The sequence below is a fragment of the Lichenostomus cassidix genome, chromosome 1, assembly GCF_008360975.1.
Source record: "Lichenostomus cassidix isolate B80296 chromosome 1, HeHo_3.0, whole genome shotgun sequence".
NCBI classification, from domain to species: Eukaryota; Metazoa; Chordata; class Aves; order Passeriformes; family Meliphagidae; genus Lichenostomus; species Lichenostomus cassidix.
In genome coordinates this window covers 67,667,848-67,695,245 of record NC_139479.1, presented here as the reverse complement: position 1 = coordinate 67,695,245, position 27,398 = coordinate 67,667,848, and the positions used below count along the sequence as shown (strand labels likewise).

At 42.2% G+C, this 27,398-nt stretch overlaps 1 protein-coding gene and 1 long non-coding RNA gene across 5 annotated transcripts in view; both read right to left on the bottom strand.

Moving 5' to 3' along the window:
- Window positions 1–1,343: 1,343 nt before the first annotated feature.
- Window positions 1,344–10,035, bottom strand: HMGB1 (high mobility group box 1). Its single transcript, XM_085062062.1, has 5 exons — window positions 9,855–10,035; window positions 6,866–7,028; window positions 6,440–6,585; window positions 5,292–5,466; window positions 1,344–3,311 (listed from the first exon to the last, which is right to left on the bottom strand). Exons 2-5 carry the CDS (start codon window positions 7,013–7,015, stop codon window positions 3,135–3,137), a joined length of 648 nt encoding a protein of 215 aa, XP_084918188.1. The 5' UTR covers window positions 7,016–7,028; window positions 9,855–10,035; the 3' UTR covers window positions 1,344–3,134.
- An 8,318-nt stretch (window positions 10,036–18,353) lies between these two features.
- LOC146444827 (uncharacterized) overlaps window positions 18,354–27,398 on the bottom strand; it is a 34,536-nt gene continuing 25,491 nt past the window's right edge. For 3 of the 4 annotated variants that reach the window (XR_014852596.1, XR_014852600.1, XR_014852595.1), the window contains one exon: window positions 18,354–20,846. This is a non-coding gene — a long non-coding RNA (uncharacterized LOC146444827). Of the gene's footprint in view, window positions 20,847–25,991; window positions 26,096–27,398 lie in introns of all 4 variants that reach the window. The other variant, XR_014852601.1, reaches the window with a different exon arrangement.

Below are 27,398 nucleotides of genomic sequence, written 5' to 3'. Positions count from 1 at the left end.
ACAGAAACATTTTGTTAAATAAGCTCAACTTTTCGCTAGAGCTGGTGTGATCACTGAAAGCTCAGCTGAGCGGATGAATGCTGTCCATACATTTAGTTAAACCAGCTTAAAATTACAGAGCATACTGAGCACATCGAGGTGGCTGCAACTGCAGCTCCTTTCAGGACCAACTTGAGATACACAACCATAAAATCAGTCTGGCTTCATTTGGCATCCAAGGTATTATAACTACCACATATCAACATTCAAGCTCTCTCCAGACCAAACAATCTTTTGTTGTTTAGAACAGGAAAAGTCTTTTTTAACCTCAACAACAAGCATTTATGTGAAGGTTAAAGCCCTAGGAGGTGCTTTTTGATAGTGATGCCAATGCTGTCAGTTCCCTTGTAGGGAACCACTAGCTAAACTTGCTATTTCACCTCTCATTATCCCTCTTTTAAAGCAAGCATCCACTTTTAAAGATCAAGGGGAGGCAGATTCAAGCTGAAGTGTCAGCAGTAACTGACCTCAGATCAAGTAATCTTGGAGTGGTCAAGTCAGACCCATCAGTGCAGACAATTTTGACCAAGAGGATTATTTAACTGCTGGAGCTTGCCGGGGAGCACAGCTGCGGAACACGGAGGTCCTTTCCAGCAACAACCCTCAGCAGCTCTTCTTTTAAAAAAGGGGAATTAATCTACCTATGGTACTCCTCTTCATCAAAGAACACTCTAGTTTCAAAACAGTTTTATTGCAGACACATACCAAGTGCTCCTGAGAAAACCATGGCCACTCTGGAGAGCTGGGGAAGCTTTGGTGCATCCCCCACCCAACACCAGCCTCTGCAGTGAGATACAGAGGGTTCTTTTCCTCAGTAAGCAGCACTGATAATTACATTACCTACCCTCTGTTTGTTACCAATGTGCTAAAGTCAAAGGCAAGGCAAAGGCCGTGCCTGGCTGCCAGGGAAGCGCTCGCTACTCATCTTTTAAGTTCAGCTGAATCCTCTAGGTTACTTCTGTCAACATCAAGCACCAAGAACAAAGGCACAAGATTAGAGGGATCTCATTTAGCATGCTTGTTCCAAGAACAAGAAATGGGTCTACTTTCCTCTGATGACCTGGGGAAACAAAAAAACCCTTCAGCACAGAAAATTTGTCATCAGTTATGAGCATTTGAATGTGTAATATCCAGTTTAAGGAGAAAAATAAGTCTGCCTGTCCTAAGCTTTCTAAATCCAGACCTTGCAAACAGCATCATTCTTCTGCTTGAAACAGAAAGCAGGGATGTATGTATCTGAGAACACCAACACACACAAAAACCCCCAAATCCTTAGGGTATTAAGTGAATCATTTAACTAAGTATTTAAAACCTCTGCAATTATTAGTTTATTAGTATCATCCAGGATTTCAGATGTTCAATATTTCTCCTGAAGTTATACATAAATGCAAATTGAAATAAGAATCTGAAAGTCAAAATTGTATAACAAAACAATACTCCATCACAAAAGCGTGTAAAATTACAAGAATGCTTTTTTTTTGTTTTTAAACACTGGCACTTAAGAGAACCATAATTTTGTAACCACAAAATTGCCGAATTGTCCCCCAAACTGGTAAGCAGGTATATGTGAAAATAGTTACAGCTGCCAGCACTTGAAGTTTTACTAAATATGCAAAAAACCCCTTAGCTTTGGTTTTGGAAGAGAACTGTATTTGACCAAATTAGACATTGTTGGTATACCATAAACATTTAACTTTTTAATGCAAAATTTAATAAAATGTACTTTTCCATACAACTATATTTAACTTAAAAATGGGCAAACATCAAGAGTGCGGTATAAAACCTAACAGGAAAAATACATCTTATCTCATTTTCAATTTGAGACAATATACAACTTTGTTTAAAGGGCTAAAACTAGAATTTCAAGAATACAAATATGAATTTACATAGATTTAACAAATAATAATGGTACCATTTATAGAAATCTTAGAAAGAAAAATCATTTCTTGTGGGCCCTTTGCTACCAGGAGTCTCATGGTATAAAGCCCGTGGCCATCACCAGACCTGTCACCAAAAAATAATATGGTCATTTCATGCTTTTAACTTTACACATTTTAGGTGCGCTCATCGCTCCCAGGTGTTCAGAGATTTACAAATATAACTTCCATTACATGGTAACGGAGTCACACGTGTAAATTTCTCTACACCGGATGGACATACACTCTTCCTATGGGTCCTTCTAGGACAGAATTTAACATTCCCTCCCTCCCCACCCCCCAAAGTATTTAGTTTCTGTAAAATTGAACTCTATACTTCTCAACTCTCCAAGACTGGTAAACTCATGCAACTCATTAGAATATTACATTTCACAAGAATCTGAACAAGTATCCGTTTGTTGAGATTGAATTTTTCATTTTGTTTCCAGTTATGGAAGAATATTTTCATCATATGCCTATATATTTCTTTTCTTACCCTATCATGATAATGCAGGGTATGCAGATCAAAGCTTTGTTTATCAGCTGGTTATATGAAAGATGAAAACTGTAATATTCCCGTGATCCCATACGGGCATTCAATAAAGCAAAAGATGAGTTCCCCTCAAAAGAAAAAAAAAAAAAAAGAAAAAAAAAAAGAGAAAAGAAAAAAAAGTATGATTCTCAAGGGCACCTATTAAAAGGACAACAATACTAATAAAAAAAATTGTATTTACTTAGAAGCATTCAGAATGTCAACAAAACAGCTGCAACTTTTTTTCTTCCTTTTTGCAATTACAGAGTGGTATTCAGTTAACAGAACAACAATTATTTTTATGATGCATCAGAGACAACTGAAGATGAGAAATGAACTACATCCCCAAATTATAACTAAATTTGTGCTGTGCACCAACAAGAACCTGCTTTATAACTCCCATGCCAATTTACAACCCCCACACTGTACCAGGCAAGGTTAGTGGCCATTGAAATACCACTAAGGACAGGGCTATCTAAAGACACATTCGGTAGTGTGTTAACTATACAAAAAAAGAGACACTGTACAGTTTAAAAACAAATCTTACACAGCCTTACATTTCAATTTTTTTTTCTTTAAAAGGAGTGAGTTGTGTACAGGGGGGTTAAATGCTTTATAGACAAGAAAGAAATTGCTCTAAAAGAGACTTATTCATCATCATCATCATCTTCATCCTCCTCCTCTTCCTCCTCTTCATCATCTTCATCCTCTTCATCTTCGTCCTCATCCTCCTCCTCTTCCTTCTTCTTCTTGCTCTTCTCAGCCTTGGCAACTACTTTTTTGCCTCCATCAACCTTCCCTTTGGCCCGGTATGCAGCAATATCCTTGGAGAAGAAAGCAGGAAGAATCTCTCAAAGATTTAACCAGCCAAGAGGTCTGAGCAGCTCCCAAACAGCACTTGTGAAAGCAGTCGCCCACATACCTGCCCTTTCTCCACAAGCACTGGGGTAGGACCAGGAGCTGCGGCTTCAGCTCCATGGTGAACTGAAGCCCAGTGCCAAAGAAAGGGGAACCCTCTAACACAGAAAGTACACTGGCAAGCTAGAACACACTGCTTATGGCTGCTAAGCAATCTCCACTGTTAGGCTTCTGGGAACAGGCTGGAAAAGCTGCTGCCTCTGACAGTAAAGGCACAGCTGAGCCCACTATCCCATAAGGAAATGAAGTAGGGAGACCTCTTAAGGTCCCTTTCTAACCCTACCTCCTACAACGCCTGAAGAAATGCACAAGAAAACCCTTGTTTGAGGCACAAAACTGTGATCAGCCACCCAAAACGACCCAACCCAACAGCTGCAATGTTATGCCTCAGCAAAGTGCAGTTATACTGAACTCTGCCTAACTCAAGTTTACAAAATAAAAGGTATTAGAACTTGATTAAAGGGTAGACAGTGCCACCTTCTGCATACAGTAAATTTGTTCTAGTCGTTTGAAATGCACAAAATTCAGTTCCTGTTACGGGGAAGTCAAAACTTCACCTGGAAGGCGAAGTCATAAAAGCAGTTAAGACTTCCCAACTTTGTGTCAAAACAATAAAACAATTAGGTAGGAGAATTGATCTACAAAATGTACACATACCAGCTACGGAGAAACATCAACACATTTACACAGATGGTCCAAATCTTCAAATATTCCCCACCTAATAAACACTACACTACTAAATCTTAGTGTTCACTTGGACTTCTTAAAGCTGAGCAGGAAATGTCGAGAAGAAATGATATGTACTAAGTCAAAGGCCAGGCAGCAAAATACTGAAAATTACTACACCTTAAAACCCCATTTGTAAGTGCAAGAAATAAAGACATTACCAGTGAAAATTCAAATAATATCTGCAAATAAAGATTAATAATTTTACCATTTAAAAGAAGTCTGACTTGCCTTGGCTGTGTGTGCAAGCAATTACTAAGAAGCTGTACAGAGAGCACCATGGGGGAAATCTCCCAGACCTGCAACTCCTCTCCAGCACATAAACAAGGCTCAAAGGTTCCACCTCGCACACTACAATGTAGAAAACTTTGAAGTGGATTTGTTTGCCACCAGGAGAAATACCCAGAGGAAGGTGACAGCACACTACTGACACAGGTACTATGTGTCAGCTATAGGTGGTCGCTGAGCCCTTGTGAAGTATTATCACTACTATGTGCATCCCTCTCTTCCCTTGATTTCCTGAAATAAAATCACATGTGGTACAATCCTGTGTACACATCAGAATGCTACAACTCAAATTATGACAGCAGGATTTAGCCTTAATAATTTAAAAAATTGTATGACAAGATGCTTCTTATGCATAATTAAACAAGTTAATTACTAGAAAGGAGATGGACACAAAGAAGGTCCAGGAAAAACACATGCCTGAAACGAGCATCTCCTTTGTGTTTTGTCATTATCCCAAGAATAAATTTTAAAAATCATCTATGTGTATCAATTACCCTAACATTCATGGATGCTCATCAGTATGCCCGAATTAGAGAACAAATTCATTCTTTAATAGCATTATTTAGTGCTGCCAACTCAGCTCAAATACTGCTGTGACCTGTGGATTTAGTAATGATACAGAACCCATGGTATTTATTAAACCACCAGCAACAGCCCAAAAAATGCAAACAGTTCAACATAAAGGACTCCAATTTAGTGTTATGGCAATGAACCATTTGCCCTTCTAGGCAACATTTTTTCAACAAATATAATGAATTATGTCATTAGCGTATTATAATTTTCAACATCAGGTGTTAGAGTACACAATAAGGAAAAAATATCTAAACTGAGGCTTGACCTCCACAAAGCATCTCCCTAAATGTCACTGTTACCTTTTCATACTTCTCCTTCAGCTTAGCAGCCTTCTTTTCATAAGGCTGTTTATCGTCTGCAGCGGTGTTGTTCCACATCTCTCCCAATTTCTTTGCAACATCTCCAATGGACAGACCAGGATGTTCTCCTTTGATTTTTGGACGAAACTCAGAGCAAAACAAGAAAAAAGCCGAACTACGGAGGAAAAGTAAAAGAAGATTACTTAAATTTTAGACTTCACTGCAGCAGCAACTTTTGTGACCTTTACTGTTACTGTTCCTTAACAGCATTTTGGGAAAAGCACCTAAAAGTGAAACAGACAATGATTACAAAGGAAGGTATCAGAACTGAACGAGCCACTTTGCAAACTCAGTGCACCCTTGTCTCCTACATAATGCTGCACATCTGGTCCCATTTTTGGCAGGATCCCCAGAAAGGCAGATTTTATATACCATACACAGAGAAGATCTTTAGAAAATAAGAATAAGGGAATGATACTAGGGTAGCAAATGTTGCATCACAACTGTTAAGAGGTGGGAGGCTGCAATATTTGTTATGAAAGTAGGATTTCCATACAACAGCACCAGCACAAACAAGAACACTAGATTATAAAGGAACTTCCCTGCTCCTTTCAGTATTAGCTCCATTTAAAACACACATAATAAAGTACTGGTGTCTAATAGCAGATGAACTTGAAGCCAGTTGTCATTATGCAGTGGCTTAAGTTTTAATTTTCCAAGCTGGTTTTGAGCAAGATCATCCCTCTAATATGTTCTGAGCAAAAGCCTCTGACTTTAAACTGACTGCCAATCAAAAATTCTGCTCAGGCCAACAGGTGATGAGAGCAGGGCCTGCAGTACTTTACTGCCATATTACACTGGAATTACCCTCTTAACAGAAATTTAAAAAATCAGTCAGAATCACACATAGTAAGTTTCTGCATCTACTTTGAAAGGCTGCCATTACTCCAACTTTGATAGTGGGACAGCCTGTCTGAAAATAAAAGCTTACCATTCTCAACTAAAATTTCAACCTATCTTCACACCACTTGTCACGAAAATCACATAGTCTTGTCTTTCTGAAGCTCCTGGGTAAGATTATCATTTTATAGATACACACCAGCGTGATGGAACTGAAGAAGACAACCTGAAACTAGGAATCTACTTACGGAGGCCTCTTCGGTGCATTTGGATCCTTGAACTTCTTTTTTGTTTCACCCTTAGGTGGTACATAGTTTTTCATTTCTTTTTCGTAACGAAGCTTGTCAGCCTTTGCCATATCTTCAAACTTCCCTTTCTCCTTAGAAGACATAGTCTGGAAGGCAATTAGAATCACAGAATACCTCAGAAGGGACACATAAGGATTGAAACAGTATTTTAAGATTCTGAAACATACTAAAGTCCATTCCAAAATTTCAGCTGGGGAAGCTAAAGGTAAGACAAGGAGAATGAATAGTTACCACTTATTTTACAAATGCACTTCATACTTACCCAAAATATGAACTTCTAAAGAAATAATTTATAATCTCAAATGGTATTTCACACCAAGCAGTCATTTCAGGTTTTGTAAGGGTTTTAAAAGCAGGTATTCCTACCTTCCATCGTTCTGAGCATTTTTTTGAGAACTCTGAGAAGTTCACTGATGCATCTGGATGTTTCTTCTTGTGCTCCTCCCGACAGGTTTGCACAAAGAAGGCGTATGAAGACATTTTACCTCTCGGCTTCTTAGGATCACCTTTGCCCATTTTTGCTGATTTTCTGTAATAAAGCAAAAGAGATACCTTTAAAACTTGTACTTTCAACAAGCCAAGGCAAGAAGTAAGTCACAACCAAGGATCATGCCAAACAAGACCTGCTGGAGCAGTATTCTGAAATCACACAATGGGAAGAAAATTCCCTTCTGGAAAATTTACTGAAGATTACTGTCATCCCTGTCTGAGGTGACCTGGATGTAAGCAATCTGAAATCTCAAAAGGCCTTCAAAATGTGCAATTATGGTCTCCTGCAAGTAAGAACTATCCTTCCAAGCAATCTGAAGGCAAGTACTGCAGCGGAGACTACACACCATGATTATTACTGGTGTATTAATCATGTGCTTGGGAGAAATAAATTCTGTTAAAAGGAGAGCAGAAGCATTCAAGTATCCTATCTCAGTGGCCTTCTGGATTACTGCATTCTTTCCTTTTGCAGCCTGTGTTTCTACTTCTTCCCCTATAGGCCCTGGGTGCTCATTTACAAAACATATTTTTTATTATTTTCTATGCCATATATTAGCACTCTTCTTTAAGTGTACTGCAAAAACCTACTCCCTCTTTGCCAGTGTACCTAGAAATATAGGAATGAAACACCTCACTTGGTCAAACATGTCATGACCTACACAGGGAGAAGTACATTTACATATGGCCAGCAGAACCGTGCTCACCAAGAGCACTATCTGATACTTTTAGGGACTGAAAAATACCTTCCTGGAACTTTCACACCCAAGTCAGACATTCAGAGTATTTCTCCATAGCTCCCTGGAAAAAGTCACTCGCAGCCTGACAAGCTCTGCTTTTCAGCACAAATTAAAAGAAAGGAGAAAAAAAAAAAAAAGTGTGAAAGGGAAAAAAAAAGGGGCCGGCAGTGCCTGCCCGTATTGCCACAGAAGCTGAATTTCCTATCGGTTTGGCGGATAGACAGAAACAGATTTCTGCTCTGTGACTAAACACGTCCGGTTTGAAGTTTCTATCAAGTAAACAAGAGGGCTGAAGAGCCCGGAGCCGCTCCTGCCTGCCATGGAGACGCTGGCAGCGCCAGACGGGCGGGGGGCTCGGCCGGGCCGGGGCAGTGCCCGCTGCGGCAGGGCAGGCGGCTCTGGGGACAGGGGGCTCCGGGGACACGGGGTGGCGGCGGGCACCACTCGGCACTGCGACCCGAGGGCTGGCGTTTAAAAGCCTCCTCCTTCCCGCCATTTTGGACGCTTCCCCTGCGAGGGGAGCAGAGGGAAACTTCAGAAGTCCCTCAAGAGACCTGCTGGGGGTGAGAGAAAAAGGAAAAAAAAAAAGAAAAAAAAGGGGATGGGGGAATAAAAATTTTCTTTTTTAAAAAGGAGTCCCGTTATTAGGGAGAACATGTGTGAGTTTTATTCGGCTTTCAGGCTACGGCTCGCAGGGGCGAGCACATGCCCGGGAGCCCGACACCCTCCGGGGTGCGGCTGCCCGCAGGCGGCGACCCCCGCCCCGGCGGGACAAAGCGCTCTCCCGCCGCCGCCCCCGTCCCCCCGCGGCGGGGGGAGGGCGTCCCCGTGCCCAGCCCTGCCCGCTCCGGCCGCCATGAGGCGAGGCAGCCCCGGCCTGCGCTCGCTCCCTCCCTCCCTGCCGGCCGCGCCGCCGCAGCGGCGGTGTCGGCGGGAGCGGCCGCCATGGCGCAGGCTCCTGGCGGAGGAGGTCACCCGCCGCCGAGCCTCCTTCCATTTTGTGCGCTGAGGAGCAGAGCCGGCCGCTCCCCACCCCCCCGCCGCCACCACACCCCCCGCGGCCGGGCGGGGCGGCGAGCCGGGCGGCGGGACCCCCGCCGAGAGGGGCCGCGGCAGGGCCGGGCGGCGACCCCCGCCCGCGGGGGCGGCGGTGGCAGCGCAGCCCGAGCGGCGCGGAATGGCCGCTGTGGCGTCGCCCGCTGCTGCCGCCGCGCAGAGAACATGGCTCCTTCCTCCCTTCCCTTTGTGTGAGCGCGCCGCTACCCTGGCGCACACGCTCAGCCATTGCAGCCGGGGGAGGGCGGGCGGGAGACGGGGGGAGGTGGGTGGGAGCGGGGGGGAAGAAGATGGGGGGAACTAGCACGCTTTCAGCGCCTGCCCGAGCCTCGGCAGCGCGGACGAAGCCCCGGCGGGCACCCCCCGCTCGCCCCCGCGCCCCGCCGAGCTGTGCGGCCCCGGGGCCGCGGGCCCCGCGCCTGGGCGAGCGGCGGCTGCTGGAGAAAAAAGTTCCCCCGAACTGCGCCCCCGCCCGCCCGAGCGCCTCCTCTGCTGCTCCGCGCCGCTCGCCTTGTTTTCTCGCTCGCGGCTCCCGTCAGCCATGTTACAGCCGGGCGGCCGCGGGGCCAGCGGCGCCCCGGCCCGTGCCCCGTTTCCCCGCGCTCCCCACCGCCCCGGCGGTGCGGCACGGCCCGCCCGGAGCCCTCGCCGCCCCGCCGCCTATCCCGCCGTCACGGCGATGGCTACGGCGAGGCACCGTGTAAGCGGCTTACGGCGGGGCACAGCGCGGCCCTCGCCCCCCGCGGCGGGCGACCCCCGGCCGCTCGCCCGGCTCCTTTCGCCCGCCTGTCGCTCCCCACCTCGCTCCTCGCCTCCCGCCGCCCCGCTTCCCCGAAGTCGCCCGCCGCCCCCGCCCCGCCCCGGCCGGGGGGCTCACCGCCCGGGAAAGGGTTTCTCGGGCACAGCCCCGCTCGCCTTTGTGTGCGGGCGTCCGAGCCGGCGCTGCCCCGCGCTCCGCGGTCATGCAGCGGCGGCGGCACGACGGCCACCGCCGGCTCACCACCCGGCTGCGAGCGGGCGGGCGGGCAGGCGAGCGCGCCCGGCCGGCCCAGCGGCCCCCGGCGCGTACTCACCCGTGTCAGACAGAGTCGGCACGCAGCCCTCGCTCGGCCCCGAGCCCCAGAGACGCTCCCGCGGCCGCCCGCCCGGCCCCAGCGCTGGCTGGGTCGCTGTGCAGCCCGGTGCACCGCAATGGCTGAGCGCGGGATCGATACGCAGCCTCCTCACACTCGCGGCGCTGGTAACATTACTCTCTGCACAGCCCCGCGCCCATTGGCCGCCGCCAAGCCGAGCGCCGCGCCGATTGGCCCAGTCGCTCCCATTGTCCTGACCAGAGCGCGCCGCGGGTTGGGCGCGCCGCGGGACACGTCACCGAGCATGGAAAGGGCGCGCAAATATAAAAGTGAGCGCAGGGAGCCGGGCGGCGGCAGGGCCCGGAGAGCGGCGGTGGCCGCTCGGCGCTACGCTGCCGCCTGCGAGGGGTGCGGGCCCCGCCGCCCCCGCAGCCGCCCCCGCCGCCCCGGGGGGACCGTCGCGGCCGCCTTGCGGGAGGCAGTTGGCGCCGCCGCACCCCCGCCCCTGCGGCCGCACCGCCCAGGCGCGGAAACCGGGGCTCAGCAGGGAGCCCAGCCGAGCCCGCGTGTCTCGGCTCCTCTCGCCCAGCTCCAGCCGGCGCACAGGGCTCCGCTCCGCTGCCGCGGCTGCGTGCGCGGCTCTGCTCCTTCCCCGAGGTTGGGGGGCCTTTGCTTTGCTTTGTTATTTCGTAGGGTTTGGGGTTTTTTTTTTCTTTTTCTAGAAATGGCTTCATCACCTGTATGAACAACAGTCAGAAGGTGCTGGCTTTCTCCGTAACCTGCCGGGTGACAAGGAGCAGTCCGCAGTGGTCAGGCAGCTCCCCCCAGGGTCTCAGCAACCGTGCAGCGGTGGCCCGGCGCTGTCCCGCGCATCCCGGTGCCGGGGGCGCGCTGAGCCACATCTCACCTGTCCTTCGCTGCCGCTCGTCTCTCTGCTTTTTTACTGTCACTTGCACTGCACGAGGCAGCTGTGCAGGACTAGCGAACAGGAGAAATACCCCTTAACAGCAACTTCGCTGTTTACATCTACTTTATTGGTGCAAACAACGCTGGGAGGAGCGCTGCTGTGAAAAATCCAAAACCACTGCTCTGCCTCGAAAGGCAATGTCAGCGCACGTACTGTAGTAACAGAAACTTGAGTGAAGAGAGGTGTGCATTGGCCGCAAATATTCGTGTGTAAATAGCTGATTTTGATAATTGCTTAATTACTATGCTCTCTCAAAATCGATCCATGAAGTTTTGGATCGGTCTGTGGTCCAAGGGATAGCAAGGACCCTGTGACACAAGGGATAGCAAGTGTTGGGCAAGGCATGGAAGTCAAAGATCCTTCTAAATAATAATCCTAATTCTAAAACTGCCTCATTTGCGAAGAAGCGCTGGGGGACGTATGAAGATAGTGATTCTGGTACCTGAAATAATGCAAAAATACATTAATAGGAAGGAATAATAGTGTTTCTGTCACAAGAAAAGTTTTTGTGGTTTGAGGGGATTTTCTCTGATTTGCATCTTAAAGTTTATACCTTTATATGGAACAGAAGAAAACTGTAAAAATCACCAGTTTTTATGTGGTCTAGTGTGCAGAAGCTGACAGCTTTGCACATACTGAACTTTTAAAGATTTTTTCTGTGAAAACCAGACCTGAAAGGAAGGCTAAAGAAACCTTTTATTCCTTGCTATTGTCTAGAGCCAAAACTTTAGTAAAATGCAAGTGATGAGGAGGATTTGATTACATTACATACTCCTGTAATGGTTTTCCTTCATCTCTGCTAGTTATATGCTCAGGCTTGTACAGGTTTGCATATTCCAGTGGGTTTCTTCTGCAACCCATGATGACAAAAATACGTAAGAATTTACTCATCAGTTGCAGACAGTAGTGTTTTTTTACAGAAGCAGTATATGTTTCTTGTCTTGTTCATGCTGTGCCACATCCCTTCTGATACTTCACAAACATGCCTTCTTCTGCAAACTTCATTGAAGTTCAAATCTGTTTTAAATTACACTCCACTAGACAGGTGCAGTCACTGTGATCACCTGGATAACACAAGACACCTTTGATTTCTTGCACAGCAGCTTTGCCCACAGAACATTTGGGTCACAACAGCCCAGTATGACTGCTCCAGGGGGAAAAAAAGAAGATGTAGCTGCAGAGGAAGTTTCAAAACCCCTGTTTAGTAATTTTGGTGTTTTGCAAACTAGAGTATACTTTAGGAAAAGACACAGGGATTGGATGTCATATTGCAAAGCAAGAGTAAAACTATGATTTCTATTAGATATGTGTTTTCAAATACTTCACGTTTTACTATACTCTTTGTAGCTACTTACTTGGAAACTAGTAGGAATGTTTGTAGGGAGCCTTTTGGTTCAACTCCTTTTCCATGTAAGGCAAGCTGAACTTGAATGGAAACATCAGCTATACATTATCCATCTTTTTTTAAAGCATCCTTTTGTTTTCCAGTTTTCTTTAGAGATAAGAGAGAAAGGCCTCTCCAAAACCAGAATTGTTCTTAACAATGTATTGCTGAGTAGGAACAGAAAAGTTCTAACTGAATAATGAGAAAAGTTCTACTAAAATTTTCTTCTCACTTCATATCATCCCCTATGTAAGCTCACAACCAAACACTTTAGCAAACAAAAACAAGGATGGAGAATCCCAAGAAGCACAGACTACCCGGCTGGCAGTGGAGCCTGACTGAGAGAGAGATGCAGAGGTATCATTCTCCCCAACTCCCAAAATAACTGTGAAGCATCTTGGTGAGACTACTCCAGCAGAATTTTTCATGAAGTCACAGTATATGAAGAACCTTGGAAAGTTTCTGTCCACTTTAGTGCTGTGGTTGCTGACAACCAGAGGTGGGAAAACACACTTGCATCAATTCCAGAAGTCACAGGGTATGGGGCAGCACACCTCCCAGGGGGCAAGAAGGTAGTTCTTCCATGCCCCCATGTTCTCCTGCTAAATGTGTGTTCTGTGAAGGACACTGCTTACTCCCCGGTGGGTTTGGCTGGAAAGCAGATAATTTCATAGCTTATTTTGACAGTGAAGAGATTCAGTGTCGTCACAGGACCTCCAGATTTTGTCACTGTCCTCCCTCTCAAGGAATGAGATAATTGTTTCTTTGGGTCAAAATTATGATACTCTTACAGTGAAAATGGTAGAGTAACAACTAGCTTGTCAGTCAAATTTAAACCTACTATTAGGCTATTTTTAACGAGATCTGAAAGCCTTTCTCAACAAAAATGTTACATTTTCAGCTCAAAACGAGAGCAAAACATCTGCAGAGACAGGGCACCTGGGCACATGAACTTCTCATGGAGCTGCTGGTAATGTAGATTGTCACTGTTGCTTTCAAACACTTCCAGCCCTACAGCGGGGAAGGTTTTCACAGTGTATTTGAAAAAAAGCCCTGGCCATATTTGCCTTTTTCCTGAGGCTGCAGTGCCAGGCTGTGCACAGCCCAGATGAACACAATTCTCAGTTGCTTATCAGATGCAGATTTGCAGCCAATCTTTTCCTCTGGTGTCTTATTTGAAATCATCAGGAGATACTTTAAATACTTCCTTAAAATCATTTCTGGAAGAGAAGGATTTCATTCAAAGGAATGAGACTTAGCATGTCTGCAAACAGTACCAATGCATGGAACCTGCTTTGCTTTACCTTTCTGTCTGGATTTTCCCACATTGTGTTGAGTAACCTGCATATGTTGCTGTCCCTCTTCTATCAGTGAGTAGGGTTTCAGAAGGCTGTTTGTCCACTCCCCAAGGATAAGTGGCTGGATCACCCAGGTATGTAAGTAAGTGGTAACTGTGGAAGAGTGGCAGACAGGCAAGGTAACCTCGGCTGTCTAAAGGCAGTGGTCTGGGAGAGGCAGGCATGGAGCAGGGATGACATCGGTACTGCTGCAGTGATTTCCTCGCCAAGCTTCATGTGTGAACCAGCTGATTTTTGTTGACATGCGAGCCCTGAAGACAATTCCATCATTTCTAGAGCAAATACATTCTTAAATCAGGGTCAGTACTTACACAGTGCTTTCACCCACAAAATGAATAATATGAAAATTTCCACACTTTTTGTGGAATTAACAGATATATGGCAAAGTATCCAAGTAAACAGATTTTCATATAGCAAAAGCATATACCATTCAGCTCAGAAAGTGGGCAAAAATGGTGAAGATACATCAATATGGACTTCTGATTATCAGTATACTGTGAAAAATTTTTACAGTGATTATGTGTATAGAAAATAATCATTTTATGGTAAGGTTAATAGATTTACTCTTATGAAATATGATTCCTTTAGCATCTTATTCCTTAGGCAGAAGTACATAACTTTTTTAAGTGCCTCTGTGAAGCTCTCAATGTGCAGTTTCAGACAGATGGAACTGTGTTCAGCTTCAACAGCAAAAAGGAGTTCAAAAAATGTTCTTTCAGGACTGCACTATTTCTGAAATCGCTGACCTGCTGAGATGCTTGCTTTGCTGAGAACACAACATGCAGTGCAACATCCATTTATCTCTTCAACTTTCTGGAAACATGGCATCAAGTATTCAGTCCCCTCCAAAATCTCCAGATTATTTATATATTGTACACTGAAGCCTACCACCGAGATAAGAGTTACCAGCTGCTTCTAATAAACCCAGAATGCTGCTGTCCACCTTTACAGACACTGCTCTAAAGGTGTTAGTACTCAGTCTCCCTCGCTCCAGTCTAGAGGCAGGTAAGCTTCTGATGCTGACATCAGTGTTAGACTTCTACACCTGAACAGGCAGAATCCAACCAGGCCTAAGCTGATAAAAAATACCTGAGATTTCCTTCCTTCCTATTTTATCCAGCCCAGGAGACTGAACAAGATATGCTGTCTCACAGCTAGGACTCCATTAGACAGACCTCAATGCTACATGTCCAATTGGAAAGATTCCCAGAGCTAAGTATAGTGCTGGGACAGAGTGACTATTCCCTTATCTACATGTTTTCTGAAAATTCACAATATATAAACATCACGTGACCTGTACTCTGATCCTTTATACCGGACTGCAAGACAGACTAAACCATCTGCTTCTGGATATGAAGATGACCTCTTAACACCCACACAGTCCCTGATACTAGAAATCCTAGCACAGTCTTATTTCCAGAAACCAGGAAAATAATGTGAATTTATGGAATGCTGATGTCTAAAGAAACGGGATGCAGCACACATCACTTTATCTAGTAACTACACAGGACCTGCTGTGATGTAAAGTGCATACAAGCAGTTACAGGAACTGCTAGAGGAATCAACCATTTGCTCACAACTTCAGAAAGGGAACTTGCATAGTTTGACAGGACTTTGTCAGTCTTACCCTTTTGCTGAATACAGCCAAGTGCACATGGGTGTCACTGAGTAGTGTCTGTCTCATCCCTTACAACACATTGGAGTGCTTCTCATTCATTTGAGGAATTGTCCACATACTCAGGGAACTACATAAACTTGAGAACGTCTCAAAGAGATATGGTGCTCAAGTACTCAAGTTATCAGCATACACCACTCACTATGGAGAGCAAAGAACATATCCTGGAACAGCAGAAGCAGCCCACAAAAACCTGTTATCTTTCTCCATCTCTCCTTTCTGTCCTCTTTTTCTTCTCTTCTTTTGTCCACTCTACTGTGCAAAGATAAGCTGAAAAATGCATTCATGACTATTTGGTGAGCAGCTTTACCTGCTCACCAAATAGTCATTAGTAGCATTATTTAATGGGAAAGTAATTTTCTAGCCAGATCCCCCCTCCCCCACAACCAGAATGCTTTTCCAGTATGTACTGCACTGCACTGCGTGCTGCATTGGTCAAACACCTACCATTACATGCAGCCATCCCAATTTATTACTGGATCAGGAAGGAGGATCACTTCTTAAATGGCTGTTCAGAGAAATGAAGTCACGCAAGCATTCTCACAGAGACTGTTTCCAGCTTCTATCATAATCATCCTGTTTCTTCTACAATCTTCTTCCCCAGTGATGTCATCTCCTTTTATTTAATGTTCTATTCCAGGATTTCTGAGACTCGGGAGAAGAAACTGAGGCAACCTAGGATGTAAGAAATCACATACTTTACACTTGACTAAGCCTGTGATACCGAAAAACATTCAAGGGAATGCCCACTTTTCTTGTCTTTTGCAACAGCAGGTAGTTGTTTTGAAAAGGACTCTGAGAACTCATCATTGCAGGGGAACAACTTCTACCCCAAGTCACCAAGTATTACCAAAATATTAGTAATAACTTTTTCATTAACACACACAAATGTATAGCCTAAATCTATTTAGCTTAGTACTTTCTTAACTAGACGCCACTTGTCTTTCTATTCAGTTCTTGTTTGCCTTTACTTTTTTCCAGGAGTTTGAGAGGATTCTAAGTCTTTTGCATTACTTTAAATCTCATTTCTTCCTCATTTACCATGTTTCCATGAACTTACCATTGCTGAAACAAATAAAGACCCTTATGGAATATGCCCCAAATTTCACATTGCTGCCACAATGGAAAGACACTTTATTTTTAAAGTCAAAACTCAAGTCAGTTTAGACAGAAAGTCAACGTGGTGACCTCAAAGTTTTGTCAGACGCAACATTAGACAAACTTGCATTAAACTAATGTGCAGCACCAAGAGTTTAAACAGTCTGTAGTTGAATTTAATGAAAATCTGATGGTTTCCGGGAGGGGCAGGTGTGGGGCTGGGAGTGCAGATTCAATTCAGATGCTGATATGCATGACATGCATAAAAGTCATTGGGTAGACTGAGATGTTTTGACCAGACAGGCATAAGACTAGTCTCCTTCATGTAAATTTAACTTAACCTTGTCCTAAAGTATGAATGCGAATCAAAATAAATAGCCACTCCTTTGGAAAGAAATACTGAAGCAGGACAACTTTCAAGAGCTTCTGTGAAGCTGTGGATTTTGATTGTTTGAACTTTTCTATGACTTAACAGTGACAACTTTTATAACAAACAGAATTCTTAATACTGTGTTATTTCTTCTAGTACAGCATAACAGATCATATAACTGTTCTTGGGTTTCCAAATATAAGCAAGAGGCTACTTATAGGATTAAATGGATGTAAGGGATATATATATTCACATCCACTCACTGTCTCTTATTTCCAGTTGCCCCCAACAGTGTGTTAATAGCAAACATTTTTCATTCAATCCTACAAAATTTCTGCAAGTATGTATTACTATGCTAAACACGGCACTTAAGTTTTGATGTATTATTGTTACTCTACATTAAAATTATTATTTTTATTTTCACATCTAGCTCCTTAAAAACCTCAACACAAATATTTTTGCATCCCTCCTGCACACCCACTCTTGCTGATTTGTGGATCACTTAAAAACTTTTAAATGTTTTTAAAATCATCCATTCTTTTCTGTCCTCTAATAACTACACTCAGATGTGTAGAAGTCATATTAGGTAGAGCTTTTTTTATCTGACCTTGCAAAAACATAAATTTCTAACTATATTAACACAAGAGTAACTAGAGAAGTAATTTTACTTCTGTGTATGTGACTAGTAACATACAGTTTTATGGATAGAAAAGAGCCACAAAAATCATCCAAGAATGTGAAAAAATAATGAAAACCCTAAAAAGCTCAATCTGTTTAGCTGTTTCTTAAAACAAACAACAACAACAACAAAAGAAGAGAGAAGTAACTTGATTACAGGGTAAAAGCACCTTCCTGGGGAGAAAATAGTGAGTCCTAAAGAGCTCTTTAATCCAACAGAGAAGGCATAACAAGAATCAATGACTGGAAGCTGAAGGCAAACAAATGCAAATGAAATAAGGGAGAAAATTTTTAGCAGCAGGCATGATTACTACTTGTATTATCCTAGTACCTAGAAGCCAAGTCATGGATCAGGGCAATATTAGGTGCTGGTAAAAAAAAAACCCAACAAAAATCCAAAAACACCCAACCCCCCCAAACAACAACAACAACTAAAACAAAACAAACAAACAAAAAAAACCACCCCAAAAAACCCCACCACCTAAAAAAGAAACAAATAAAACCCAAACCCGAAACCAAAAGAAGACACCTAAAACACAGGAAAAAGCCCTGATCCCTGCCAAAAGGTTACAAAAAACAGTAAGATGAAGTAACAAAATAAATCAGTGATAATATTATCTGATATGACAGGCAGCAGTTTCAGGCCATGGTTTCACGATACAAAGTGTTGAGTTGAGATACAGACTTAAGGTGATTCTGCATATCAAGATGGTTTCATCCAGTTCCCATAATGTTGAAAATTGATCTTTATTTAAAAAAAAAACCAAAAAAATAATGTTAAAATCAGGTTTTTCTTTTTTTCTTTGCAATGAAATGACAGCAAAATTGTATTTTTGCAAGTATTTTGATTTTTATGAATTTCACTGAATGGGTTGACCAAATTTTCTCTAACAGTATTCCCACTGATTCTTTTTCATAAGAACTTGCTGCTTTACTTGTGGGAAGAGACTGCATATCCCAGAGAAAATATGCAAAAGCAAAGTATGAGATTGTTTTATTTTCCTCATAACAAATCACCACGCTTGGTGATCAAATCTCAAGAACCATCCATAGATAGAGTAGACATTAAAAGCAACTGAAACCTAGACCCTGGTCTGGCAAGATTTCTCCGAAAAAAACCTAATATCCAACCAAATTCTAACATAAAAGATAACAAGATGAGCTTGTGTTTGCAACAAAATCACTCTGGCACTGGAGCCCACACACCACCCTTGGTAGCTTACAAACACAGCAGGCCACTACGGTTTGACCAGGAAGATTAAACGGGTAAGCCAAAAGCAGCATTTTCTATTATTGAAGTTTTTGCCATCTATTTGCGAGATCATGGATCAGAAGGATAGCCTCTGAAATTCATTGTGGAGAGAGCTGGGAGCATCTTCTCGTATTTTCCAACAGAAAAACAAGAGAAAACCCCACCTTTGATTTCTGTTTCTTCATTTAAATTATTAGCACATTACAGCAACACCTGCAATGTCTATTGCACTGAGAAGCTCTGGAGGAGCTAATTTTTTTGGGTGGGAATGCTGAAGAGAAAACAAAAACTAAAGAGCTGGGGTCAACACTACACAAATAGTCCCTGAGACTTGGAAGCAAACTGGGTATACCCATGGTGTTAAGTCCCCAGCCTTCTTCCTTCCCTTCCTCCCTGGAGGTGGCCAGCCTCCTCCTGCCGGCTGATGCTCTGTGTTTCACTGAGCTGGATATTCACGTCCACATGCTAGACAGGGAATCGCTTACAACCAGCTCTAAAAGCCTTCATTTTTCTCTTGTTCCTTGATAAAAATACTTCAAGCTATAGCTATAACAAGCGACAAAAAAAGAATTCCATTTCATTGCAAAGTTTAAACACTTAACAGTCTTAATATTTGGCCTCGTGCATTCTGCTGAATTTTTCCATGGGACTGTGGCTGCCCTGTGTGTGCAGGACACAGCTCAGGAAGTGAATCAGGGCTGTGCATCAAATTAGATTATTTATAGGTTGGTAATATGTGTTGTCTCTAGGAGTTTTGGCAAGAACAGGACAGACAACTACAGGAAGAGAGTGATGGGCATGTGGTTAAGGCAGTTGAATGCCACACAACACTCAGTTCTGCCTCTGCCTTCGCCTACAGCCCCTCTGAGCGAGGAGCGAGTCAGACCATGCACTTTGGCAGGTGGCCACCAACCTTGTCTTCCTCGTTTTCTGGGAGTCCAAACAGAAACACCTTGGGCCTTTTATGTAGGAATGCAAAGCAGATGATGATAATGGAAGGTTTGGCTCTTGAGGGAAAAATGGAGCTGGAGGCACAAGGTTAAAAGGCAGGAGAATCCAATTTATATCATTGACTTTACTACTGCCTAAATGAGTGGCTCAGTTTTCTCCTTGGTCAAACAGGACAGTGGTGCTTTTCTGTCGTTCTGGGAATAAGCAAAAATTCATCGAATACTGTGAAGCTCTTAAATATCATTGTAATAAGCCTACAAAAACAAAAAAAAGTTTTTCTGATTCTCTATATACAAAGGAAGTTTTGGATCTTTTAATCTGTTAATTATCATATACAGCTTCAAAAAATATACACTATAAATACTAACATACATAGAGATAGAAGAACATATTTGTTTTTCCAGTCAAACTCTATTTTTAATGTGATTTTGCAAAATCCTTTCCAGTTTCTACCAGGGCTGTAACTTTAGTATTCAGTAAACCTGCAATGTGGTCATATGGAATAGGACAGGGAACAGCACTAATTGTCAACAAAAGATATTCACTGGCTCACAAAAAATAAACTCTCAGTTGTATGTTGTGTAACCACAGCCACAGAAATAGACAAGCAACAGGAGAGCTAGTAAAAGGTAATGTATTTTCCTACTTATTTTATTATATCAGAGTATCATCATATTGAAAGCTTTCAGTAATAGTAGGCTACCAGGTTTGCAAAATAAAATATTATACTTTGTGTCCAGTGAGAAACAAACAAATCTACCTACAGCTTTAAAAATAACCTGGATAGTTTCAGGTTATAGACTTTCAGGATAGATAGACTTTACTTAGACCACTTACTCTGACTTAAAAATCTGAGTTAAGAGAAATACCACAATGATTGAAAACATAGATGATGATCTCTTCCATTTTAGGTGGAAAGCCACTAAATGTAAAAATATAACACAATAATCAGAGCAATCATGAGGTTTAGACACATGACAGAACAAAAATATTTTAACAGTGTCTGACAACATCCCAAGCACATGGTGTCTGAACGCTACTACAGTGGATGTACATGAGACTCAAAGACAGCACCACTTAAAAGGGTAATTTTCATTATTTAGAAGCAAATAGGCAGTGGAACAGAATAGAAATTTAGGTTCAGGCCTACAATCAGATCTTCAGAGTGAGAACTTGCAGTCATCTGGAGTCCCATGGATTTCGTCAGGCCCCCAGGCTATCGAGGTCCATTTGAACAAATTCAGTTGCAGGATTAGGACCTAAATATGTAAGGAGAAAAAGGATGAAATCAGGTAACACAGCACACAGCTTTAATTAAAGAGACACCAAACTAATCACAGAAAAGTAATCTGAGTGCCGAGACCATGACAAAATCTATATTTTTACCATAAAATGCTGCAGCTACAGAAAAGGCTACAGTGATATCTCACAACAAGAGATTTATAGAGCATTAATTGATCACAGCACATTCCCCTTCAGGCAAACACAAGTATCTGCAGTGTGTTTGCTCACCTCCTGTGTGCTGCTACTTTTTCGTAGTTCTATGTAATTTGTTTTATTATTTTTAATAAAATAGAGTGGTCTAAAATCAATAAAGGTGATATATTTATCTTCATCAACTCTTCATTTCTAGACATGTAGATTTTCAGCCTCTTAGTAACATGGTGGCCAAAATTAAAATGAGATAATCTCCTCATATTTTAAAACACTGTAAAACTGACAGAAAGTAATAATATTTCTATAAGAAGTGTCATTGTGATGCCTATCTGAAGGTTGTGAGAAGTTCTAGCTTGGCAGTGTGTCTCCCTAAGGTTTCAGTGAAACCCCCAGGTAGCATGTACCTATCATCATATAACTGCTAATGAAAAAATAGACTGTAGTCTATTTTTTTACTATGTAGTAGTAAAAAAATGCCTACCTCATAATGAGGTTTACCCACTGAAATACAGCCTGTAATACAACAGGTGTGACAGCAGCAGCGAAGACGCTGCAGGACATGTATCTTCTACCTCTCTACCTATGACATTCCCATGGCTATCTCTCAGTTTGGGAGGCTGTAAGGGCCACCTCAGCCGTAAATGTTACTGCACCTTGCACCTTCTCTAGCATGACCTCTAGCATGACAGCAATGAGGTGGTCTAATACTAGGATATCATTCTTCCTATTACTATAGCAGAGTTATGCCTTCAGACATCAACATGTAACCGGACAAATCAATATAAATACACCTTCTACCCAAAAAACCGTTCAAGACAATCAACTATCTCTGATTATTTTTGTATCTCCTACAGGATGGCTTAAGCTGCAGCACGATCCTTTATATTAAAAAAAAATAGTAATTTAAAAAAATACCTTAATATACATGAGGACATGAACACCTTAAAGTCACTGAAACATTGATTTGCCTATAGCACTGATGGAGAGATAAGGGCTCAAACTGTTATTATTTCTAGATGGGGAAAAAATAATATTATATACAAACTTTTCCATGCACATGGACACCAAGAAGCCCTTTTTGCTGAGATGAGACACTGACTTTACTTAGACCACTTAATGTATCAAGCAACTTATAGATATGCAAGGTAGATGAGATTTCCCAAATTTGTGAAGAAAGGAAATAGCTCTGTCTTTTTAGAGTTGGTATTAGCTCAAGATAGATATCAACATCCCTACTGCCATTTTAATGTTGAATTCCCAGTAATATACCACATGTATGTCTGAAACTGGCTCATGGTAAAGAATGTGTAACACTGGATTTCAAATACAGTGTCAGATTTTGGTTATTTTATCTCGAGAGTTACAGCCTCCGACCTGGGGGTCACTCTGTAGGCACACTGGAGTTTGGGGGGAAAATGCATCCAGCAGGGCTCAGCCTTACTCTGTGCAGGCAGAGGACCCAGTCCCAGGGCCCAGTGTAACAGTGGAGCACGTTTGCTCATGAATTTATGATTTCACAAATTTTAGTAAGCAAAGAGTAATTTACTGCCTTATCTGGCTATCACTGTTTCTCTGAATAACCTGAAACTATTGATGGGCTATTAATATTGAAATCATTGCCAGAGTTACATTTCTGAGGAAAGGCAGATTTTAATTTCCCTTCCTGAAGCATACTACAAGCTTTATCTTATTAATCTGGACACATAACTACTCGACACCTAAGACAACCTTTCTTCTTGCTCTTGCAAACATACATTAGTTTAGATTTCCATACCTGCTGGAAATAAGAAGAAAAAAAAAAGCTGTTTGGATTTTTTTCTTCAGGTTATGTCTCCTTGATACTAAAGTTGCCTCATCTCTGGTTTAAGGGAGAAAAGCCTAGAAACAATTCTAATTCACACCTGTTGGCTACCATGCCCACACAACTACACACCCATTGGAAAATTAGCCAAGACACATTATTTCCTCTGTCCATTCTCAGGCTGTGAGTTATGGTACATGCTGAAGGGGGAAGAAAAGATGACTGTGGCTGGTATGGGACCTGGCTAAATTATTCTCAAGCAAACTGAAAGCTTCCTCTTCCTGGGGGAAATTCTTATATCATCAGGCAGAATCAGAAAATGGAATGGAACCAATTAATTATTACTGAAGTGCTATGGAGGATAGTTATTAGAAGACTTGGTTTCATAATTTAATTGTAAAGAAATTAGTGTATCTGTGTTCACTATTACTATAAACCAAATGAAAAGAACAGTGCCTTCCCACCAAATGAAAATACATCTTTTCACGCTAGGCATTCCACTGTGACATTACAAATCAAACATTACAATTAATGCCCAGACTTTTGTGGCAGGTGGGGAAATATTCTAAGCAATATTATGTGGGAAGCAGTAGCAGGAGTGAAGAACTTCAAAAAACAAATAATGTAATTCTATCTGAGGACAGATCTTTACGGTTTTCCTATGAATTACTTAACTGTTGGTGACATACACAAAGCTGTACAGCTACACCATCATCCTGACTATTTTTCAGACATATAACTCTAGCATCACCTCAGATCCCAAAGACACTCCAAATCCCAAGATTCATATTCATAATTTGCAGATTCTTTCAATGCAACATTTCCAAGATGGTATTTTTCTTAATCCTCCCAATCAGCTAAAGTATTCAATCAGGTTAATCATCATCATCATGTTTTGATTCAGCAAGATTTTGCTCTCTGCTTTTTGATTCAGCAACATTTTCTCTTTGCTTTTGAGAAGCACAGCCTAATATCACACACATTCACTCAGAAAACTGCTGCAAAGACCCTTTATTTAGTCAATCACTTGGAGAACACATCACTCTCTCCACAGTTATCCCCGACTACTTCTGCAACATCTATTGTCTTCCCTTTCAAGGCCCATCCTTGTTAATCACCATCACACCTATTGCTCCTTAATCACTGTCAGGAAGACAGCTGTGGTTTGCCCAGGTTTGAAGCTGGACCAATTTTCATAAACACAAAGCTGAAAAGACCATTAGATCATACTGTCTAATTTGATTATCATGTTGTATTTGGCTAAAACACTTTCAAAACCCTCCACTTTTTACTGAGAAAAAAGTAAAATTCAGGGATGCTTCTTGTATATCTTCCCTTCCTATCTCTTACCTGCCATTCGGTGACAGGAGTCCAGTTTCCAGCTCCTCTCATACCCACATGGTGTATTTTCCAACGAACCTCTTGTGCCTTTTCCTGTCTTACACCTTACACTTTACAGAACCTCCCTTAAATATTTGAAAACGTATTGCATTGCTGTTGTTCAAAGCTTTCTCTGAAATTCAGCTAACTAACATGCCCCTACAGCCCTATGAGCAAAATGTGTGGTAAGTAGTTATACACACCTCACCTGTTTTCAAATGTCCAAAGTAAGCAAGAGCAGGATGTAGGAGACAGATCCTACCTACGGTAAACAGAGAGAGGCTCCTTGAGAGCGATTTGGTGGAAGGAACTCCTGAAACACTGCAAAAGATTATCTGAAGGAGTCTGCATAAGATGTGGAAATGGCCTAAGGATATCAGTCTTTTGATTTAGTTTACATGAGTTGGATCCCTAAAGTATGAATGTTCCCCCTGACTACTTGCATTTCCCTTCTCATCTGTGTATATTTTCCACTTTTAACTGTATTATATTTACACTGCTAAGATTTAAAATTGCAGATAATCTTTCCAGCCCATGTCTGCGTAGTGTCTAGCATCATAGGAACTAGGTATTTTAAAATTATACAAAAACAGTCTAACAATGCTATACACTATTTTATTAAACAGAACCTCATCATAGTTAGTTATCATAGCATTATACACATGCCTGGTAGATGATGCACAGCTCTATGCACCAACTTCAACTCTGATATTTACTAAATTCCTCAATCCTATAACAAAGACCTGGAATGTGCTCATGGCTGGCACCAGCTTTTTTCTCCCCAGTGTGAATCATGGGCAAATCCTCAAGACAAATCAACATAGCAAAGTAAGAAGAGAGCGGAGAATAGAAACATTAGGAAGAATTAGGATATCAGGAAGAACTTCTTCACAGAAAGGGTGATTAGATAGTAGAATGGGCTGCATAAACAATAATCAAAAGTCATACCAGGGACCATGTAAAAAAGAAACAGAATAGAACAACTGCTACTGTGATGATCTAGTTGTTGCTCCACATAACAGAAAATAAGTTCTTTCAAAGTCCAAAGTAAGAGAAAAATTTGCCTCCTAAAGCAAACAAACCAAAAAATGAGGACACAGTCAGCCATAGATGAAAATCTGATCAAAATCTAACCAGGGAAAAATACTGAATTAAATGATTTGATTTCATTATAATAAATTTCATTAATAGCAAAAAGTTAACCACAAAATTCACAAAAGGACACATTTGGTCCTGTGTTTTTGTACAGTCGTTAATAATTCAGAAACTGGGGTGAGTACCATGGCATAAAATCTGCAGTTATTTCAGTTACTCACAATCAACGAAAATTATTAATCTAACCAAAATTAGTAAGTGGACCCCAGAAACACTAAATCAGGTTTAAATGATGATAGATAACAGACACAAATGAAAATAAACATATATATATATATATATATATATAGTTTATATACACACACACATACACGATATATATATATATATATATATATAGTTCCAACTGTAAGAAACTAATGCCATAAAATTCAATGTGTTAGGCAAGAGGAAGGTAATAGTTACCTACAAAATCTCCAGATAAATTGATGTTAGTCACTGACATTTATTCTACCATAGATTTAATTCACTCACAGTCTTACTCACAAGCACCGACCATCAGCTATGACGGCCTCACCCCATTTCAGGAGTTGTTTTAATTATCAATAGTTTTTTGAACAGATTCTTTAAGGTATCCTTCACGAATCTTCAGCTGGGACAAGGTATTTCTTTGCCCCCAGGTCTGGCTTACCTCACTTTCCATAAATCTTAAGTCATGTTGCTGCCTATTGTCTGTTTTTTCTTGTTCGGAATACAGGTCTGGAATATGTGTTTGCAGTCGCTTCTCCTGTTTGGCTAAGGGGAAAAAAGAACTGTGTAAGTGATGTACTACAACCTTGTTGCCATCCTCCTGCTGTTAGGATGCAAGATCTGCTGGAAAGTCATTTGTCCTGTGGCACAGAGGTACTGTTGGGAATGGAGTCCCGGAAATTGTGTCCTATCAGTCGAGGTAATTCCTTTAACCCTTTGTTTCACTCTTTCACCTTCTGCTTACACAAACATTTTCATCCATCCTGCATTTATACCAATCTTAATACCTATGTTACAATTCTGCATAGTTCTATGCTAGATAAAATAGTATCTGATGCAGATTGCTATGGAAAGTACACCTTCCACGCTTTTACCTCCTCCCGCCCTTGTCATATGCTCCTCTCCGTTCTCCTTGCAACAACGGCAACAGCCATCACTGCTAAGCTCAGGGAGAAACCAAGAGAAAAATCCACCCCAAATCACTTGGGCAGACAAGTAATGGAATCATACAATGGTTTGGTTTGGAAGGGACCTTAAAGATCACCTGGTTCCAATCCCCCCTGCCATGGACAGGAACACCTTCCACTGGACCAGGTGCTCAAAGCCCCACCCAACCCGGCCTTGAACGCCTCCAGGGATGGGGCATCCACAGCTTCTCTGGGAAACCTCTTGCAGTGCCTCACCACCCTCACAGTAAAGAATTACTTCCTAACATCTAATCCAACTATATCTCCTTTCACTTTGAAGCCATTAACCCTTGTCCTATCACTACATGCCAGTGTCAGGTGCAAGGGGGTGGTAGGATTGCATCTGTTTAATGGAAGTCAATCATTAGATCAGTTAGCCCGTAATGGGAAAGCATGCCAGTTGCTTTGGCCTCAGGAAGGAATAAGGGCCCACTTCAGCAGTTCAGTGAAAAATCTCTGCTCAACACACTACTACAATCAATATAAAAATAATAAAACAGCTTAAATAAGGGAAGACAATTAGAAGAAAACCAGTGTAATAGGATTATAAAAATCAGGGCTGTGACCTCACCAGAAAAAAAAAATCCCATATGAGGAACAGGTCACTCCTTCTCCAAAAGGATACTAAAGATACAGATAGGGTTCAAATGGGAACAATAATAAACATAGAAAATATCCTATGAAGAGAAATAATGAAGTTTCAAACTGAGAATATTATGCACAGACATGCAAAGTAATTGCTGTAGAGAGGTCAGATCAGATAATTCTATGCTTGCTATGTTACAACACAAAGAAGCACTGAAAGTGTGGAAAATTCAAAACTGAGCAGAAGAAATGTTTTTTCACATCATATGTAATCCATTCATATTGATTATAATGGA

What these genes read in the sequence shown, in the direction of transcription:
- HMGB1 (XM_085062062.1), bottom strand. Translation starts at nt 7,015, where the DNA reads ATGGGCAAAGGTGATCCTAAGAAGCCGAGAGGTAAAATGTCTTCATAC. An exon ending in AATGCTCAGAACGATGGAAG is followed by an intron (nt 6,586 to 6,865) that starts GTAGGAATACCT and finishes ATTGCCTTCCAG; the next exon opens with ACTATGTCTTCTAAGGAGAA. An exon ending in TGAAGGAGAAGTATGAAAAG is followed by an intron (nt 3,312 to 5,291) that starts GTAACAGTGACA and finishes TTCTTCTCCAAG; the next exon opens with GATATTGCTGCATACCGGGC.